Raw genomic sequence first — 19815 nt, 5'->3', positions numbered from 1 at the left:
GACATACCAGGACAAGAGTATGTCTCTTTCAGCTCAATGTTATCCTTCTCTTGCGGTTGTAACCAGATCTATACAAACGAAACAGATAAAACCATCGGTAGTTATTCTAGGACAAAATATATCAACGCACAACAGGAACAGAGTCATATAGAACTTTGGATGGTGACTCCCCGATTACATGCTTGTCTTGATCCCAACAAGCACCTTCCATAAATAAGCCTCTGATAAACACACCATCACCCTGTAACCACAAAATATACTGATAGATACAGCAAGAGTCCATCCAGTCTGTTGGTCTTCAAGGTAATGTATTACCGGCTGTTCTTTTTCAAAGTCTCGATCAAGCACCTCAAACTGAAAACCGAGCTGATCAATTGGTATCTTATACTTACGAGCAAAGTTCTGTAATGCGCCTGAAATCCATCAGCAAAACAAGTTTTATGCACCAATAAGCTGGTATCAAAGCTCATACAACTAAAAGAGTTGACAGCAGTTGTCTTTAAAGACAAAGAAAATCCAAATTTCAAACAACTCTGTTAGTTTACCTGGTCTAGCCACATCACAGAACAAAAATGACAGCAACACAATGCAACAAAGCAGTTGTGTGGCTATAGTACTTGTTCCATGCTAATGCATTTCTTGACATACAATATACAATACAATTTGAGAAAGTGAACGATTGTCATAAACACAACATTTATATATAACTATGTACAGTGTAGCTTCAAATCCTTGAGTTTTTGATACGAACTAACTACTGTACAACATTGCCCTTTCTCAGAAAAACTTCACAGCTTCATCATGTAGAAACTGTCCATTTTGTTGAGACAGCATGCTGCATCCAAGGCAATATCGAGCATATCACGTCTTTGATATAATGATGAGTGAATTCAAAGGCATCAAAGCATTGATCTTGTGCCCTGGATTTATGGATGTCATCAGAATGAGTTGATGGTACAGAATCATGCATGACAGAAAATCAAATCTCTTTTGTGTAAAAGAATACACACAACTACACAGTTGTTTATTCTATCCACAGAGGAGTAAAAACCTAGTGGTAGAGCAGTGAAAATCTAAAGTCAGAGATGTGACTGACTGCTTCAGGTTTGAATCAGAGACTTTTGTTTGTATAAGACCAAATGAAACAGTACTAGTGAGTAGTAATCAAAGTAACCACAAACTCCCAATCTGAGAAAGAAATTGTCCAAATCTCAAACACAGAGACAAACCAAAGCAAAGCTTATTACACTTGCATGTAAATTCATGCCACAACAAGATTTAGCTCATGAATAATAATGATCTACGCCTGTGGTACTGTTAAACATTTATATCATCTATTACTCAGAGCATGCATAATGATGACTGCTCTAGCTGTTTAGTGTTGAAATTTGCATACGTCCATTTGTATATGACAGGAAGTTACACCACATTAAAACCCAATCACAGGGCTGCTAGTTTGTAATGTTGCAGAACCTACAAGTGATGGTGGTGCTATAGCACCTCATCTGAGTGAATCTGATAGGAGTTTCAGCTTTCTCAGCAGCTTTGCCATGTATACATTAATTAAAGAACTAATGAACTAAAAAGTCTCTAAGCATTCTGTATTGACTGTAGCGCTTAATTCACAATGACATTCTACATGTGTTGACTTGTTGCATTTTGGCCAATGTTTCAAATTAATAACAACACAAACTTTGGTCAATTAGGCTAATGCTAATGAAATATTTCCCTAGAAAGGACAAGCCTGAAACCATTTATAAAAACATAAGCAGCTGCAAGCAATTAAGCTGCACTTGTTATAATTAGTTCATTTCCAAGTTTCCCTTTGTTTTCCAAGTTAATGCACTGCTGGACTATACTATGACAACTGATAACTTAAGCTTGGTTCACAATATACAAAAGAAAACACGTCACGTCGCGTCTCGCGTTGACGGGTTCTGGAATAGGAACAAATCCTATCCAACACATTGTGTCAGAAACGGCCTCCTTTGCCGCAATGCGACATGAGGTGTATTGTGAACCAGGCTTTAGTCATGCAGAAAATTACATTGTAACAAGTACATCTAGATACATCTTGTTCAAGCTTAACCATATCCAAATTTTGTAAACCAATCCATTACGCAGAAACAACAAAGCATACACCTGCAAACTAGAAGATAAGACATACTTCTAAAGCATGAACAGGTACACTACTCAACATGCAACTTTATAAAATGACATAATATCTTGATGTGAGACATGTCTCATGAAACATTGGCTGTACTGAACGCATGCCCATACAATTAAAAGATGAGAACAAACTGTTGGTGTTAAATGACCGGCCGGTCATAACACAACTGTCAAGAGCATACCTGTCAAAAATGACTGTGTAAAATAGAATCCAGATATCCAAAACACATTTGGACGACCCTTCCTAACCCATTTCTGCAATAGAGCAAACTGCCATCCACACAATCACATAAAGAAAATCAAATCTGAGCAACCTGAAAAAAGTTGAGACGAGAGACAAGATCAGTTACATAACTACCAAGAGGTTTCAAAGATGGATATGATTTTGCCATCCACAAAGATGGAACCTACAGTACAAACACTAATTCAATCAATTGCGATCTCCTCTCTGCACCAAAGTGCAACCTCATACCTTTCCAACCAACATACTATGAAATATGTCCTCCAGTTCAGCAGACATCACAACCAGCCCCTTAATTGCCTTCTGAATACTTTCCAGACTTGATCGCATTTCACTCAACAGACGATTAAAGCTGCAAAAAGCAAACTCCACATTAAGTTAAACAAACTACAAATCATAGAGATGGGTCATTTAATGCACCGTATCAGTTCCTGGATAAGCACAGTATTCATGGACTCCTCATAGCAAACAGGATACCTTGTCTGCAAGGCCTCAACATTAAAAGTAGGCGGCAGCTTTGCCAATACATCTGTAGCCAAGTCATAGATGGTATCTTGTGACGATTTTGTACCATCTGATGTCTATTCATATTCATGCTTGCATAGCCTTGCACGTGAAAAATATAAACAAAACTACTAAACCTGTTTCGGAAGTGTAAGCAAAATGCCATTAAAGAGTTGTTGCGTTTCTTGTTGGTCCTTTGTGATGTCTGCATTGTCATGTAAACCAAACACCTAACAACAAACATGCACAAGCATAAACTAAGTAAAAAATAAACCATCAAACATTGATCTGTACCTCTGGTTGAGACATAAGAGGGAGAGATTGAATGTATTCAATGTATGATTCATACTTTCCCTGTGACATAATAATCTTTCTGTACATGAATGCTCACAGAAATTATAAAGTACATACATCTACTGGTGCATAGTATATCCCACTTGCAGAGAACTTGTAATTATCACTGTCCACAATAGCAGGACAATAAAATTTAGACAAAAGGCTCATCAGAAGGCGTCTACAACAGAAACAGTTTAAGAACACAGTCATGTGCACACACACACACACACACACACACACACACACACACACACGTTCCAGTTATTAGAGCATTTTTTGTATATAGCACAGCAAGAAGCCCGACACTTGTGACGCTGTGCGCAAAATATATAATGACCTGTGCAACATCTGGGTAAGTAAAGTGGTAAGATTCCTACAGAATTGTGCACAAATATGCAAGATTGAGAATTAAAGCACACAGCTGCTAATACAAATGCATAAACGTAGCAATACATTTTTGTTCCGCAAGTACAACAATAACTAATGACTAGGTAGCTAGAGGTGGCATAGATATTTGATCATTCCCTACTCAACTTCTGTTCATGCTTATCATCTTCAGTTTCAACAATGCTACTAATCATTACTTCAACGTACTTTGTAATATCTTTACCATGCAAACAGAGCCGAGTAACTGATTGATGAGGCTACATGAACACTCAACTGCTGCATGGTCTGCAATTGAAACTAGGTTGCATGAGTCTCCTGCAGACCATGCAGTAGTTGAGTGTTCATGTAGCCTCATCAATCAGTTACTCAATTCTGTGGTAAGATATGACAAAGTACATGTTGAACCAATGATCAGTGGCATTGTTGAAACTGAAGATGATAAGCTAGCTCTAAGCTCAACAGGGTCACTTAGCTTAACTAAATATCATCCTACAGTAATGCATAAATCTAGCGCGAAAGATGTGACGACATACTAATCTATTCATGGCTGTATTAACAGCATGAACCACTGAACAACAGTTTTGCTAATTCCAAGTAGTATTGTGATGTCACTAATTCTTTAAAATAAACTTGGTGTGTCAAAACTGACATCTAATTGTCTGAGGCCTCTTTTGGTTTCCCGCTTAGGCCACTCCAAGATGATTCATCGTTTCCCATTTCCCGCCCGTACCCTTTTTTGGAGCCGCATGCTTTCATTCATTATTTGATCATTATTAAGAACACGTGTTCATTATTAAGAACACGTGACAGAATCGCCTGACTCACAATGGCGATTGTAAACATTTCTGAGGTATGCTTGCCGACCAAAAGAACTCTCCTTTTATTGAATATTGAAAAACTGTACTATTCTCCCAGTTTCAAACCATTATGTGTACTGTGGCGTTGAGCAGTCATTTACTCCAAGCATACCCTCAGTGTGGAGCATACTCTCATCTTCCACCTATCAAGAAGTAACTGACTATTTTAATATTTGCTATTATATTATGATTTTAATATTGTTGTTGTTGTCGCTTTCTGCTTCAGTGAGGACTTACATGTATACTGTAGTTGTGCATTGTTTGTTTGCTGTTTGTGTATTTTTAATGAAAGCATGCTCTCGATGCCATTTTAATAATGAATAATGAATAATGAACCGCCCGCCCGCATCCCCTTATGCCTCCTGTTGTTATGGGAAACAATGAATCATATTGGAGTAGCCTTATGTACTCCATTTAAAGTTCTTACTGAGATAGTGAACACACTAAAAAATGAACGCAAGCACACATGCACACACACTCACCTATCTTGATCATCTGTCACTCTCCCACCATAGTTACATTCTCCTGTCAAGTATGATATTGCGTCATAGGGAACTTCAGCATAGACATTGAGAAAAGTCTAAAAACAAATTTGAACATCACAGTAAAATGGAGTTCATGACGCTTTCATACCTGCAGTTGCTTCACACTGATTCGTAGATCTGACTCATTGAATTCATACGGAATATTCCAACCAAGAGCACCAAACTGACGTCTCTCTTGAATCAAAGCATGAAAGAAACACAACCCAAACAGCAATTTTTTCCATGTCTGCACACAATAAACATCACAGTCAAATGCGTATCTACAACAACACGTTCAATCTGCTACCTTTGGTAAAAGGTGTAGTCTGAGATTGGGTCATTTAAATACGATTGTAGCAAATTGGCTCTCAGACCCTTTGGAGATTCATTAGTCATTTTGATTCCTAATTGAAAACAGATTAGTGAGCAAATGGTAACAGTAACTGCCAGTTGTACTGATGATACCATTTTGAAGAACGAGAATGGGGAAATGTGGAGATGGATAGCTTGTTAGCCAGAGACGAAAGTCTGGATGTGTCCTTTCAGGCACAATCACCTACATCACGCATCAATAGATTAAACGAACACATTTTACTGAGCATATGTAAATGTACTTCTTCACAAATTTGCTGAAGCTGGGTAAGCCAAGATGTAGCCAAGTGGCAGTTCTGTAGTACAACCCAGCTGCCATCTTCAATCGCCTAGTAGATGGTACACATACTACATTTCAATACACAATAGACTTCCTGAACACCCAACTTTGTCAATCATCATAGCAGCAATAGGCCCCTGACCCTGACCAAGAGATATTGTTTGACAATGAGTTTCTCTCATCCCTATTGCCATTACAAAAGATCAAACCATGCACTTGCAATTCCATGTTCCTTTGTACCTTTGTCTTCAGCAAACTTCAGTAAATTAGCCATTGGATCAGCTCCAGGAGACAGCACAAAGATAAGAGGTGAGCAACAATAAGAGTCTGAAAAACTCCCAGCAAGATCAAATGTTGGAGGTTGAACGTATGTTAGACCCATATGGTCCACTATAAAGTTCTGGACCGCTGGAACAACCTAATAAGAAATAATGTACCAAAGAAACACATTAAACACTGGACAACATAGACATTCAAACACATGAGTGCATGCCTTGTCTGGTCGTAGACATCGCAATACTATTAGCCTTTGCAATTGATTTAGTCTCGACTGCCATGGCTCAGGCATCTGAACAAGATGAGGATTGATATCATCGTAGATAGCTTTCCATTGTAAACACTGGACATATTAAAATAAACATAATGAAAACAACTGATAGCAGTTAAAGCTCACAAGTCGCTTAAAGTCATAAAAAAAGTTGGTGAATGACTCAAGTTCTGAGCAGCGTACAATTTCAGCCCATGATTTATCTGGGAGCCAATCGGGAGCCGGATTAGGATGAGGGTTGTCAAGTGCTACACCTCCCGTAAGAAGAAATTTCCATTCATGATCGAGAACTTTACCTCTACAATATATTGTAATGTTGTTACTGCACACAGCAACCATTCATTCACACTTTATAATTACCTGCTTTTGAGAATGCCAACAGTCAAGAGAAATGAGAACAGTAGCTTGTCTTTCTCAAACAGAGAGCGACACACATTCCGATAAAGTCTACGAAAACAACTAACTTCATACAAGACATCACAAGAAAATGTCTGCCTTACGATTCCGTAAAGTGATCATTAAGACTAGAAATCCGTTCATTCAAGTCCTCAGAGTGTTTGCTTCCGGCTATTGACTGCAAGTACAAATTGACAAACCATGACAGAGAGTACTGGTACATTGGATCGATATTGGCCAAGTCCATAATAACAAAAAACAGCACAGCTGAGTGTTTTGCCACCTAAACAAACTCTGCATATTTCAGCACCCTTAGACAGCTAGCTATGTATGATGTACCAGTCTGTAGCCATTTCTTGTCTTATCAATCTCATCTTCGGTTTTAGAAGCAACTTCTTGTTTTACTAAAATCTCTGCAGACAAAATTTTGCTGTTGGACAGCACCTAATGCAACATAAAACAACACTCACGTTGTTATGCAATATGCATACACTCAAAAAGATTCTGATAACATAACAAAATTATATACACATGCTAGCATTGTCCATAAACAAGCTAGAGAAAAGTTTTGTGCAATTTTACACCATAAATCCTGATTTCTGTGTGTCATTCAGTTGCTGCAAAGCCTGACCACAAATGTCAACAACTGCTTAACTAATAAATACCACTGAATGTACAACGACATGTAAAATTACACTATTCAGTAAACACCAAAGCCTTATAATTTTTATGTTCCGTTACATTTGTTCATTACTTACTCAACCATGTCAATTTAAGCCAATATTAACACGTACTTATTAAAGTCAAAAGACTTTCAACTATGTAATAAATTATACTAACAAACAGTTAGCAAGTAAAATTCAATAAACTGATCAAGTGACATCTAAACATACCTGTATGCCTGTTTCATCTTCTAGAATATTTCCTTGTGATGAGGACAACACAGCTAAAATTTTATCTTCAATTTCCTTTAGCTAGATATTCAAACAATATTTCAAGATACATGCAGTTACAACCTACTGTGCTCTACCTGTTTCTTATTTCTGGCACTCTCAATAATTAGTTCATTTTTCTGTGTCTCCAAAGTTGGCTTCTCTTTAGCAACAACAATACTTAATAGTTGATCCTCCAACCCAATAGGTGTAATCATGAAATTCAGTAGAGTTACCTACAAGATCAGTTACTAGTATTACACATCACACATGCACACTGCATGTTTGCTAAATCTCTGATGATGTAATTTGTAGCATTTCATACACAAATTTTTCAATCTCATGGCAACAATGGCTCGTCACTAAATATTTATGTCCACCAGATGACAAAGACAAATAGCCATGCAGTAAGGCATTGTCTTAGCTACTCATAAATACATACAATTCATGCAATGTTAAAAATTAGTTTTGCTATTAACCAACCAAAAAGAACATCCTCGTTCATAGTAGTTTCATGTAGCTTTCAGACAAAAATGTTATACGTCAAGCATAAAGCAAGTCAGCCAACTCATTTCCATACAAGTCTCACTCACTGATCAGCACATACCAACTTTGTATTAATTAGAGCGTGTTCACACCGGTCCTAATCATGATTAGTGTAGTGCCATTCTAACACCCTAGAGAGTAGTATTACAACCACATTCGTGGCATTAGTCGTTGCACGTGACTTTAGCATGTGAGGTAATACACAAGATTCGATTGAAGAAGAGCAAGCCGCCGATGTTTCTGATGTAGTGTTGTATGTTTAAATGTACAAACGCAGCAACAACATGGCGACGTATACGGAAGCGCAGGCAGATGTCTAGTCTACTACGTGCGTGCCTGTACATGTGACAACTTCCTGCCGTCCCTGAAGGAGCTGCCAGAAAAAGCAAACTAAACGTTTCCTTCTTCAAAACTTAAAGCAATGGATTCGTCAAAACAATTCATGCAAATTGTTGTCGGATATGGCGGATGAAAACTGTTGAGGCTAATTACACTCATGTGGGCATGTGACTTACTAATCATAGTTAGCGGTGTGAATGAGCTTGCGTTAATGTTGGCCTAATCATAGTTAGCCTAATCATAGTTAGTCCAGATGTCGGTGTGAACACGCTCTTAGACTGCTAAAATTATAAAAAAAGCAAAAGTATTGTACCTTTACAGACAGTTCAGGAAGATAGTCAGGATTTCTCAGGCGAGTTGTAATATAAAAGCGAAAGTCCTGTATAGAAACAAGCATTCTTTAGATAAATAGATTGCTAAACTGAAACAAATCACAATTACTTGAGAATACTCAATTAGATTGTCTCCAAGCTTGATGTATTCTGAAGCTCCCTTATAGTAAAGCAACAAGCCAAACATAAGCGACAGTTAAGGAAATCACAATCAATGATTCACCTGTCTAAATGTTTGTTTTAATAGAAGTGGCTCTAGCAAAGGATCTAGCTCTTCATCAACATTCTCCAGCAACACGGGAGTGCCAAACTGTAGAAAGATTGTAAACCAGAGCATGGTACATGTAGTCAGTGTAGTGGTCAGTAAGCAGGTCCAATGATCTACCTGCATGCTGTTCTCCAGAGTTCTAGCATAGTTGGGATCAGTCAATTTGATAACCTGAGAACATGTTAATTAAGTAATCTGTTAACATGCTATGCTCTGTCAGAAGAGTAGCTACCAATCACAAACTGCAGTAGATAACACTATCTGTAATACCCACCATTATCAACAACACATTACTATATAATTTACAGCTTACAATATGGTGTCTGATTTTTAACTATAGAGATACATACTAACTTGCTACCATAAATAATGTAAGAACATGCAAAAGTTACACATAATGTTTGTAGCTCCCTTCCAGATCCTATAGCAAAATTAAATACCCACAACCACAAATCATGTACAACTGTGACTTTGATATATATGTCTGTAAGCATGTCTGTCATCAAGCTTAAACTGACACACCGCCAAGAAGATAAACCTCTCTTATTCATTCTGTAGTTAACTTCAAATAGCATTTGTCATAAATTCTGGCTGGTGCTACAACAGAGGAGTAACGTGTCATTGGCCCTTTTAAAATATTCAAAATAAAATTATTAATTAATACTCATGTAGCAGCTATTGCTCCTGTTGATCCAAGCCATTTCCATCCTAACAATTATTCAGCTACATAGTAGTTTACTAATACTAAAGACTAGTGGAATGTCAATCATTCACAATGTCCAATAAAGTGCTTCTGACAGAGAACGGATTGTACTGTACAATACAACTACGACAAATTGCATAATGCACTAAAATTAACATAACATAAACACAAACAATAGAAGCACTTGCTTTTTTATTGTAACAAACCTGCAAGTTATTTGATTTTTCCATCTTCTTTACCCACTTGTTGGCTTGACTTTGAGGATCAATCATCAAAGGCCAGCAATGAGAATTTGTCACAATAATAGCATTATCAACAGAGAAACTATAAAGACAAATACAAGACTAAAATATCAAAATATAAACTCTCAAGAAAAAATAACTATAAATCACTTCAAACTATAAACATGATCTACCTGTCAACAGGAAGGCCTGCAATATGCCATGAATGTATCTGAACTGGATCTCCAAGTGTAGCACTAAGGGAGAAGCTACTTGAGCAAGGTATATTTCTCTCTCTACAGTGATGTAGCCATGCATCAACAGCTTCCTATAAAAACAGCAAAGCTATAAAATTTAAAAATATTATATACATATAAATTAATACATAATATATAAATTGATACATACTGCATTATCTCCAACATAAACACATCCTTCCTATTTTTCAAAGGGCCTGATAGATGTGTCTTTATTAAAGACACGTCTTTGTTGGAGACTGTGCCTTATATAATTTCAATGTTGTTTAACTCAACTGTGCTTACATTAACAATACATTTTAGCTATCATTTATTACCATCCAATACATTACGTTTGACTACTGGTAATAGGTACTTCGTGAGATGTGTGCTTTATTGGAGCCTGTGACTTCTATTCTTTGGATGAGGTCCTGTAGTGGACTTTACAAACCAGACTGATCTGGTTGAGCACGACATAATAACAGGTCTTCAATACAGTTACATCTCCAATAAAAGCATACTACAAGTACCGGAAGCAAACCCTGCTTCAGAAGTACTTAGACCATCACGACTGTCTAGAAAGAAGACATGACTTTACAAAGGATCCGAGTAGATCCCAGAAGCACTGTTTTCTGTAAGTGCTGCAGGTTGTGATGACCTGAAATAATGTCCAGCCACCGTGCAATACCTGCGTGCACTGTGCCCAAAGCTCCCAAGACCACCGGAAACCACCAGTGTTCGACAATGCCACATGCGGCTTATCTCCACTCGCAAGTCGCTGTACTTCGCCAACTTCTCAGCATGTTTCCTGCCAATGTTGCCATCAGCAGGACAGCTGATATAAATAAGAAGACAAGTGTTTGTCTTCTTATTTCTGAGACAGATGTCTGAACGATTGGCTTTGATATTCTTGACAGTGGGGATGGTGGTATCCCACATCATAGTAACGTCATCCGTCTCCACAAGCCTATCAGGATAATGCCAGTACCATCTGCTCTCCACTGGAACCCCAAAATTGGAACCCCAAAATGACGACAAACATCCCAGTGAATGATGGAGGCCACCTGATTGTGTCGATCAGTGTAGTCCATCAGTGCCAAAGCACTACAGCCTGCCACAATGTGGTCGACTGTTTCCAGGCCTACACTGCACATGTGGCAAGTAGGACTGACATCACGATGTAGAATCTTGCGCTCATAGTACCGAGACCGAAGAGCTTGGTCTTGAGCAGCAACAACCAGTCCCTCAGTTGCAGCAGGAAGATTTGCTGCCTTTAGCCATCCGTAGATCTCTTTCATGTCCACAGGCAGTTGCTCAGTGAGATGGCGATACTGCCCGTGCATAGGCTTCCCGCTTCAGAACCGCACACGAAGAGAACTGCAACACGTACGATAATGTCTCACATCTGTTTCAGGCGCTTGCTCAAAGCCACCTTCAACCAAGATGGATGCATTCCTGTGTAAGTTCTGCGACTTGTCGTCCAAAGCAAGACTCCTCCACAGCTGTGCAGTAAACCGACAAGCCATGCGCTTGATCGAGTGTGAAGATTTTCCAGAGTCACACTCCCGTATCATCTGCATGAAAGGATCAGAACTGTCAGCAAGGTAACGCGGTTCAGCCTCACAATACAAGATTGATATGTCGACTCAATCTGTTGTAACCCCCTACCCCCATCACTGTAAGGAGCATACAGTCGGTCAATGTCTGCAGCAGGATGGTGGGCACCGTGCATAGAGAGGAGATTTCTGGTCCGTCGATCAAGCCGCTGCAGGTCCGTGCATCCCCAATGAATGACGCCAAAACCGTAAGTGAGAACCGGTAGTGCAAACCCATTGATGGCTAGAATCTTGTTCCGACCATACAACTCAGTCCGAAGAACCACCTTCACTCTGCGGAAGTACTCGCGACGAAGTCTCTCCCGCATCATGCTGTGCTGAATACGATTACTCTCATCTACACCCAAGTACTTGTAGACTTGACCCGGTTCCAGACAGTTGATGGTGTCCGTTTTTCCTACCGTCACCCCAGAGTTGTGTCCAGATAGTCTGCCGTTGACAAAGTGTGCAACAGCACATTTGTCCAGACCAAACTTCATCTGGATGTCATCAGAGAAGGTACGAACCGTGCGCAACAACCCGTCCAACTGATCAGAGTTTCTGCCATACACCTTCAGATCATCCATGTACAGTAGATGACTGATAAGCTGACGTTTGGCAGTCTCACCATGCTCAGTGGTCATCCAGTAGCCGTAACCGGTTCTGCTCAGCTCCTTGCTCAGAGGATTGAGAGCCATACAGAAGAGAAGTGGAGAAAGTGAGTCACCTTGAAAAATACCCCTCCTGATCTGCATAAGCCTTGTCTTGGTAGTACTATTCCCGCAAGAAAGCACCATTGATGTCCTCCAACTCTTCATCACACGTGACAGGAACCCGCACAAGACTGGACTGATCTTATGCAGCTGAAGGCATTGGAGCAACCAATTGTGTGGCACGCTGTCATAGGCTTTCTGGTAGTCCACCCAAGCCATGCTCAAGCTCTTGTGCCTGGTCTTACAGTCTTCGGTAAGCAGTTTGTTGATCAACAGCTGATCCTTTGCACCAAAAGATCCCTGTCGACAACCCTTCTGCTCCGAAGCCATGAGGTTTCTCTGATCCAAATGCCCTGCAATCCTCTGCCTGATGACTGAGGTGAGGGTCTTATAGAAGACAGACAGACACGTGATAGGCCGGTAATTTTTGGCCTGGTCAGTCTTGTCATTCTTAGGAATCAGAGTAGTTATTCCTTGAGACAACCAGTCGGGTACAGAGTCTGGATTCTGAACCAGCAGGTTGTAGTTACGAGTCAGATCAGTGTGAAGACACATGATACGCTTGACCCAGAAACCATAAACCTTGTCTGGACCAGGAGACTTCCAGTTCCCCATCCTTTTGAGACACGATGTGACCTCACTGTCTGAGATAGGTAACCACTGCTGCTCATCTTTCCGGTGCGTCTCGTCATCGGTTTGACATCTCAGCCAGAAGGCAGACTCATTGTGATGTACCTCAGTTTCTAGGATACCACCCCAATACTGTTCGATCTCAGACTCGGATGGCGGGGAAGTGACCCAGATAGTCTGCTTACCCAGCTCTCTGTAAAAGAGTCCAGCATCTCGTTGAAACAAAACGTTCTCGCAAAGTCTCTTACGATTCTTCTCCAGCCTCCTGGTCCGCTCGACCTTGGACTTAAGTTCCATTTTCAATCAATTGATGGAGACCTCACAACTCTCCGAACAGAAAATGCCCAACCGATGCCGAAGAGGTCGGAGTTCATGTAACATACGAATGCCCGATGAACCCTTTCTAACCTACAGCAACAGTGAGATCGCACGTCGAAGTGTTAAGATCACCAATAAGCTGTGTCGTTATGCCCCTCCATAATGGGCAAGTGGGGTCTTTACCCCCATCTGGGTGCCCACCAACCCGGCAGGTGAGCCCAGCGGGGTACATGTTTCCGTGTAGTCCATACGGCAATGAATGACTAGCCAATTCGATATAGATTGCAGGCATTACGGTGACCGCGTACTCGATACAGCACGCCTAGTGGATATCAATGACCACCTGGAAAGCACTGAACGTCATCGTCAACGGACCGTTCACCAGACCACAGAAACTCCCCAACAACTGAAACGAGTCATAGTCTCATGGATAAAGCTAGAGAAACATGAGAAAGAAAGACAGACAAGTTTCACAATTTACTGTCGTCACTGGGCTTTGAAGCCCCAAACCATGGAGTGGTAGCCATTGTCGCTAACCACTAAGCCACAGTGGTGACTTTTTTATTATGTCGTGCTCAACCAGATCAGTCTGGTTTGTAAAGTCTATTACAAGTACCGGAAGCAAACCCTGCTTCAGAAGTACTTAGACCATCACGACTGTCTAGAAAGAAGACATGACTTTACAAAGGATCCGAGTAGATCCCAGAAGCACTGTTTTCTGTAAGTGCTGCAGGTTGTGATGACCTGGAATAATGTCCAGCCACCGTGCAATACCTGCGTGCACTGTGCCCAAAGCTCCCAAGACCACCGGAAACCACCAGTGTTCGACAATGCCACATGCGGCTTATCTCCACTCGCAAGTCGCTGTACTTCGCCAACTTCTCAGCATGTTTCTTGCCAATGTTGCCATCAGCAGGACAGCTGATATCAATAAGAAGACAAGTGTTTGTCTTCTTATTTCTGAGACAGATGTCTGAACGATTGGCTTTGATCTTCCTGGCAGTGGGGATGGTGGTATCCCACATCATAGTAATGTCATCCGTCTCCACAAGTCTATCAGGATGATGCCGGTACCATCTGCTCTCCACTGGAACCCCAAAATGGCGACAAACGTCCCAGTGAATGATGGAGGCCACCTGATTGTGTCGATCAGTGTAGTCCGTCGGTGTCAAAGCACTACAGCCTGCCACAATGTGGTCGACTGTTTCCAGGCCTACACTGCACATGCGGCAAGTAGGACTGACATCACGATGTAGAATCTTGCACTCATAGTACCGAGTCCGAAGAGCTTGGTCTTGAGCAGCAACAACCAGTCCCTCAGTTGCAGCAGGAAGATTCGCTGCCTTTAGCCATCCATAGGTCTCTTTCATGTCCACAGGCAGTTGCTCAGTGAGACGACGATACTGCCCGTGCATAGGCTTCCCGCTCCAGGACCGCACACGAAGAGAACTGCAACACGTACGATAATGTCTCACATCTGTTTTAGGCGCTTGCTCGAAGCCACCTTCAACCGAGATGGATGCACTCCTGTGTAAGTTCTGCAACTTGTCGTCCAAAGCAAGACTCCTCCACAGCTGTGCAGTAAACCGACAAGCCATGCGCTTGATCGAGTGTGAAGATTTTCCAGAGTCACACTCCCGTATCATCTGCATGAAAGGATCAGAACTGTCAGCAAGGTAACAGTTCAGCCTCACAATACAAGATTGATATGTCGACTCAATCTGTTGTAACCCCCTACCCCCATCACTGCAAGGAGCATACAGTCGGTCAACGTTTGCAGCAGGATGGTGGACACCGTGCATAGAGAGGAGCTTTCTGGTCCGTCGATCGAGCTGCTGCAGGTCCGTGCACCCCCAATGAATGACGCCAAAACCGTAAGTGAGAACCGGTAGTGCAAACCCATTGATGGCTAGAATCTTGTTCCGACCATACAACTCAGTCCGAAGAACCACCTTCACTCTGCGGAAGTACTCGCGACGAAGTCTCTCCCGCATCATGCTGTGCTGAATACGATTACTCTCATCTACACCCAAGTACTTGTAGACTTGACCCGGTTCCAGACAGTTGATGGTGTCCGTTTTTCCTACCGTCACCCCAGAGTTGTGTCCAGATAGTCTGCCGTTGACAAAGTGTGCAACAGCACATTTGTCCAGACCAAACTTCATCTGGATGTCATCAGAGAAGGTACGAACCGTGCGCAACAACCCGTCCAACTGATCAGAGTTTCTGCCATACAGCTTCAGATCATCCATGTAAAGTAGATGACTGATAAGCTGACGTTTGGCAGTCTCACCATGCCCAGTGGTCATGCAGTAGCCGTAACCGGTTCTGTTCAGCTCCTTGCTCAGAGGATTGAGAGCCATACAGAAGAGAAGTGGAGAAAGTGAGTCACCTTGAAAAATACCCCTCCTGATCTGCATAAGCCTTGTCTTGATAGTACTATTCCCGCAAGAAAGCACCATCGATGTCCTCTAACTCTTCATCACACGTGACAGGAACCCGCACAAGACTGGACTGATCTTATGCAGCTGAAGGCATTGGAGCAACCAACTGTGTGGCACGCTGTCATAGGCTTTCTGGTAGTCCACCCAAGCCATGCTCAAGCTCTTGTGCCTGGTCCTACAGTCTTCGGTAAGCAGCTTGTTGATCAACAGCTGATCCTTTGCACCAAAAGATCCCTGTCGACAACCCTTCTGCTCCGAAGCCATGAGGTTTCTCTGATCCAAATGCCCTGCAATCCTCTGCCTGATGACTGAGGTGAGGGTCTTATAGAAGACAGACAGACACGTGATAGGCCGGTAATTTTTGGCCTGGTCAGTCTTGTCATTCTTAGGAATCAGAGTAGTTATTCCTTGAGACAACCAGTCGGGTACAGAGTCTGGATTCTGAACCAGCAGGTTGTAGTTACGAGTCAGATCAGTGTGAAGACACATGATACGCTTGACCCAGAAACCATAAACCTTGTCTGGACCAGGAGACTTCCAGTTCCCCATCCTTTTGAGACACGATGTGACCTCACTGTCTGAGATAGGTAACCACTGCTGCTCATCTTTCCGGTGCGTCTCGTCATCGGTTTGACATCTCAGCCAGAAGGCAGACTCATTGTGATGTACCTCAGTTTCTAGGATACCACCCCAATACTGTTCGATCTCAGACTCGGATGGCGGGGAAGTGACCCGGATAGTCTGCTTATCCAGCTCTCTGTAAAACCGTCCAGCATCTCGTTGAAACAAACCATTCTGGCGAAGTCTCTTACGATTCTTCTCCAGCCTCCTGGTCCGCTCGACCTTGGACTTAAGTTCCATTTTTAATCGATTGATGGAGACCTCACAACTCTCCGAACAGGAAATGCCCAACCGATGCCGAAGACGTCGGAGTTCATGTAACATACGAATGCCCGATGAACCCTTTCTAACCTCCAGCAATAGTGAGATCGCACGTCGAAGTGTGAGAATCTCCATATCCAGCCTTCGTCTCCATGTTGGTGTTTGAGAATTGGTTGACTTCGTCGTCTTTAAGCCCCGCCTTTTGGACACTAGTGAAGCAGCAGAGTATACCAGGTAACTGATTTCACTCATATCTGGTTCATCCTTCAACGAACTGATGATCGTGTTAAGATCACCAATAAGCTTCAGGGTTCCACTGTTCACAAAGATCCTTGGAAGGCATTGTCTCTCACAGATAGGAATTTGCCTGACTTTCTGCAATTATTATTATTATTATTTTTATTATTATTATTATTATTATTATTATTATGATGATGATGATGATTATATACATTGCTTTGTCAATATAAAGATTCTACTTCATAAAAGAACATCAAAGCTAGCACTCTGAAATACTCACAGCACCAACAGTAGTAGATGTGATTGATCTATATGTGTAGTTGAGTTGCTGATATTAATACTACAATATACAGTCTACTGTATTACACAAAAGCAGTTACTGTTTGCCAGAAAATCCACAGTAGATGCTGCAAACCATGTTCACAATCGATAGTCACTGCTACATATATAGTAAAGTCCTGAAAGTCATTGTCTGCAACTAAATGAAGGCATACTGTAAATTCTAGTGTATTTCAAAAAGTGACACACAATTGCTTATAAAATTCACGATGATTATAAGATATGAATTAACTTGTCATGATTCCTTTGAAAATATTTGTATCTGCAATTTCACACTCCCTATTCAATTTAATGGTAACAATTTAATTGACAAATGCAATGCAACTGATTGCAATACTGCAAATATAGTTAGTATGTAGTAAGACTAGTAAATTGTGATTAGGTGCATTGTTGAGATTCTTGTTTAACAAACCAGAATACGCATTCAAATCAAAATACGGCAAAGAAATATGTACTGGTGCAAAATTAAAGAAAATCACCAGTTGAAACACACACACACACACACACACACACACACACACGCACGCACGCATGCATGCACACACACGCATGCATGCACACACACGCATGCATGCACGCATGCACACATACATGCACACACACACACACACACACACACACACACACACACACACACACACACACACACACACAAACCCTGCGCTAAGCTTGTTTGATGCCATTAGCTGTATGTATTACAAATAAGCTCACAAAGTCAGTTGAAAACAATAACCTGACGAAAGTCAGCTGTAAATGCTCCAAGATATGAAACCACTGCAGATGAGAGTAGTACATCACCCATGATATTCTTAACTGCGCTTTCAAGTAGCTCAGCGGCTTTTGTCCAACGTTCCCTTTCTCCTCCAAGACCACTGATCAACTTTTCAGCTCTCACCAGTTTTTGTGAACATAATACAATATTTTCCTCCAAAGTCTGAGAAACAGCCAATCATAATATCAATACAGCATAATTACACATTAATATGTAAGTACTGCTATCTATTAAATATAAGTCAAACAAACACTAACAACTAAAATTTAACTGTTGATTAAGTTGTAGATTAGCTTGAATCATCTTAAACATGAGAAAAGTCCTTTCATTCCTTTCAAAGAAACACTATTTTGCAACAGCTAGATACCAAAACATGCGGTGATTTAATTGCTGCAATAGCTTCCATCTAAAGTTCTAGCTGAAAAAACGGCAAAGAAGAATAATAGTAATGGTACAAAATACATGACATTATAGCAGTCAGCAAGATCATGGCAGTTGGGAACTGCAAATGATACACAAAATTACAAAAAAGGTTGCTAACTACACCATACATTGCACTTACAAGAGATATCTTTTGTCATTAAAACAGTCAGTTTTCAAGAAAGGAATACATATGTCTAAGACACTCCTCAGACATAACTGCTTGTCAATTGCTATGAAATGGTTTTACTACCTCCTTAAACTTGTCTGACTGCATACCGTAAGCCCTCTTTTAGTTTAAATTCTACATTTATTAATTAAAAAACAAGGCCATTGCTTACTTCAGGTATCAGTAACGACTTAAAGTCACACAATTCAGATTTTACCAATTTCTTCTTCTTTTTAGCTTTGAAAGACTTGTTGAGAGACTCCAGTTGTGCTAAAACAGTATTTAATGCTGCTCGTTTAACTCGTAAATCCTTCACACAAACTGCATGATCTTGTTCAGCCTCAACAAGTTTCACTCTTTTAGGAGCTACTTCCTAAAACAAGTTGAACAATTCTAACAAAGTAGTTGGTCTAATACATGCAGTCAATCCACACCTTTTCTACTCTGTCATATACTTCCATTGCACAAACCCAGCTGCACATGCCTTGACATGCTGATGAGATGTTTCGCATCTTGATTGGGTCAAAGTCAGGGTGAGTAACATAAAGACTTCGAATTTTCTTCATGATGTGTGGTGCAATGGACGATTTGTCGTACTCCTTTAGTGAGTCTAGAAACTTCATATCACTCAAAATCTGCAACAATAATCAAATGCTCTCAACAGTCACCATTAAGAGAAGATAAGATCCTACTCGTTTAGAAGCTCCCCAGTAGTCCTCGATAATCTTGCCAAATCCTGAAGGATCAGGTTTCCGATCTGGTTTTACACCCTAAATAAAATTACATGTAAAGAGTACAGAATATATTGTCTGGCAGTACACTACATGGAAAACAAATCATCTTCCTAATACGACAACTTCGAAAATCACAAGCAGTTGGTACTATCAAATTAACGAGTCAAAGATCTAGTCAGAGTAATCATTGGGTTAGACATAACAATTCACTCCCTGTCCTTCCCAGTCATCATTCCATTCATTTAGGAAGCCCCCCATTCCCAGGTCACTATTAATTTTCTCATGTGCCATACATACAAACATCCTAAAACACAGTAGGTATAAAATGCAACGAACAGAATAATGTTTTATTTTGAATGTTAAAAAAAA

General features: G+C 40.8%; 2 protein-coding genes across 2 annotated transcripts in view; both read right to left on the bottom strand.

The window, feature by feature from the left end:
- The window catches only part of LOC134196556 (dynein axonemal heavy chain 3-like), a 49224-nt gene that overhangs the window by 1022 nt on the left and 28387 nt on the right, over positions 1-19815 (bottom strand). The window contains 34 exon segments of the mRNA XM_062665716.1: positions 8-68; positions 131-241; positions 316-413; positions 2352-2424; positions 2484-2576; positions 2642-2762; positions 2831-2991; positions 3052-3144; positions 3209-3268; positions 3326-3428; positions 4977-5074; positions 5128-5265; positions 5310-5422; positions 5484-5574; positions 5633-5719; positions 5778-5854; positions 5911-6088; positions 6164-6289; positions 6344-6515; positions 6578-6664; positions 6718-6896; positions 6953-7057; positions 7507-7587; positions 7644-7781; positions 8744-8809; positions 8872-8922; positions 8986-9072; positions 9148-9201; positions 9940-10057; positions 10149-10282; positions 18085-18285; positions 18930-19085; positions 19147-19347; positions 19405-19482. Of these exon segments, the coding sequence (XP_062521700.1) occupies positions 8-68; positions 131-241; positions 316-413; positions 2352-2424; positions 2484-2576; positions 2642-2762; positions 2831-2991; positions 3052-3144; positions 3209-3268; positions 3326-3428; positions 4977-5074; positions 5128-5265; positions 5310-5422; positions 5484-5574; positions 5633-5719; positions 5778-5854; positions 5911-6088; positions 6164-6289; positions 6344-6515; positions 6578-6664; positions 6718-6896; positions 6953-7057; positions 7507-7587; positions 7644-7781; positions 8744-8809; positions 8872-8922; positions 8986-9072; positions 9148-9201; positions 9940-10057; positions 10149-10282; positions 18085-18285; positions 18930-19085; positions 19147-19347; positions 19405-19482 (3790 nt within the window).
- LOC134196780 (uncharacterized) lies at positions 10427-13362 on the bottom strand. The gene is made up of 2 exons (XM_062665999.1): positions 12715-13362; positions 10427-10456 (listed from the first exon to the last, which is right to left on the bottom strand). Exons 1-2 carry the CDS (start codon positions 13111-13113, stop codon positions 10427-10429), a joined length of 429 nt encoding a protein of 142 aa, XP_062521983.1. The 5' UTR covers positions 13114-13362.

This window comes from Corticium candelabrum, chromosome 21 (genome assembly GCF_963422355.1).
Source record: "Corticium candelabrum chromosome 21, ooCorCand1.1, whole genome shotgun sequence".
NCBI classification, from domain to species: Eukaryota; Metazoa; Porifera; class Homoscleromorpha; order Homosclerophorida; family Plakinidae; genus Corticium; species Corticium candelabrum.
Note: the sequence above shows the minus strand (reverse complement) of the source record. Positions and strands in the feature narration are given on the sequence as shown.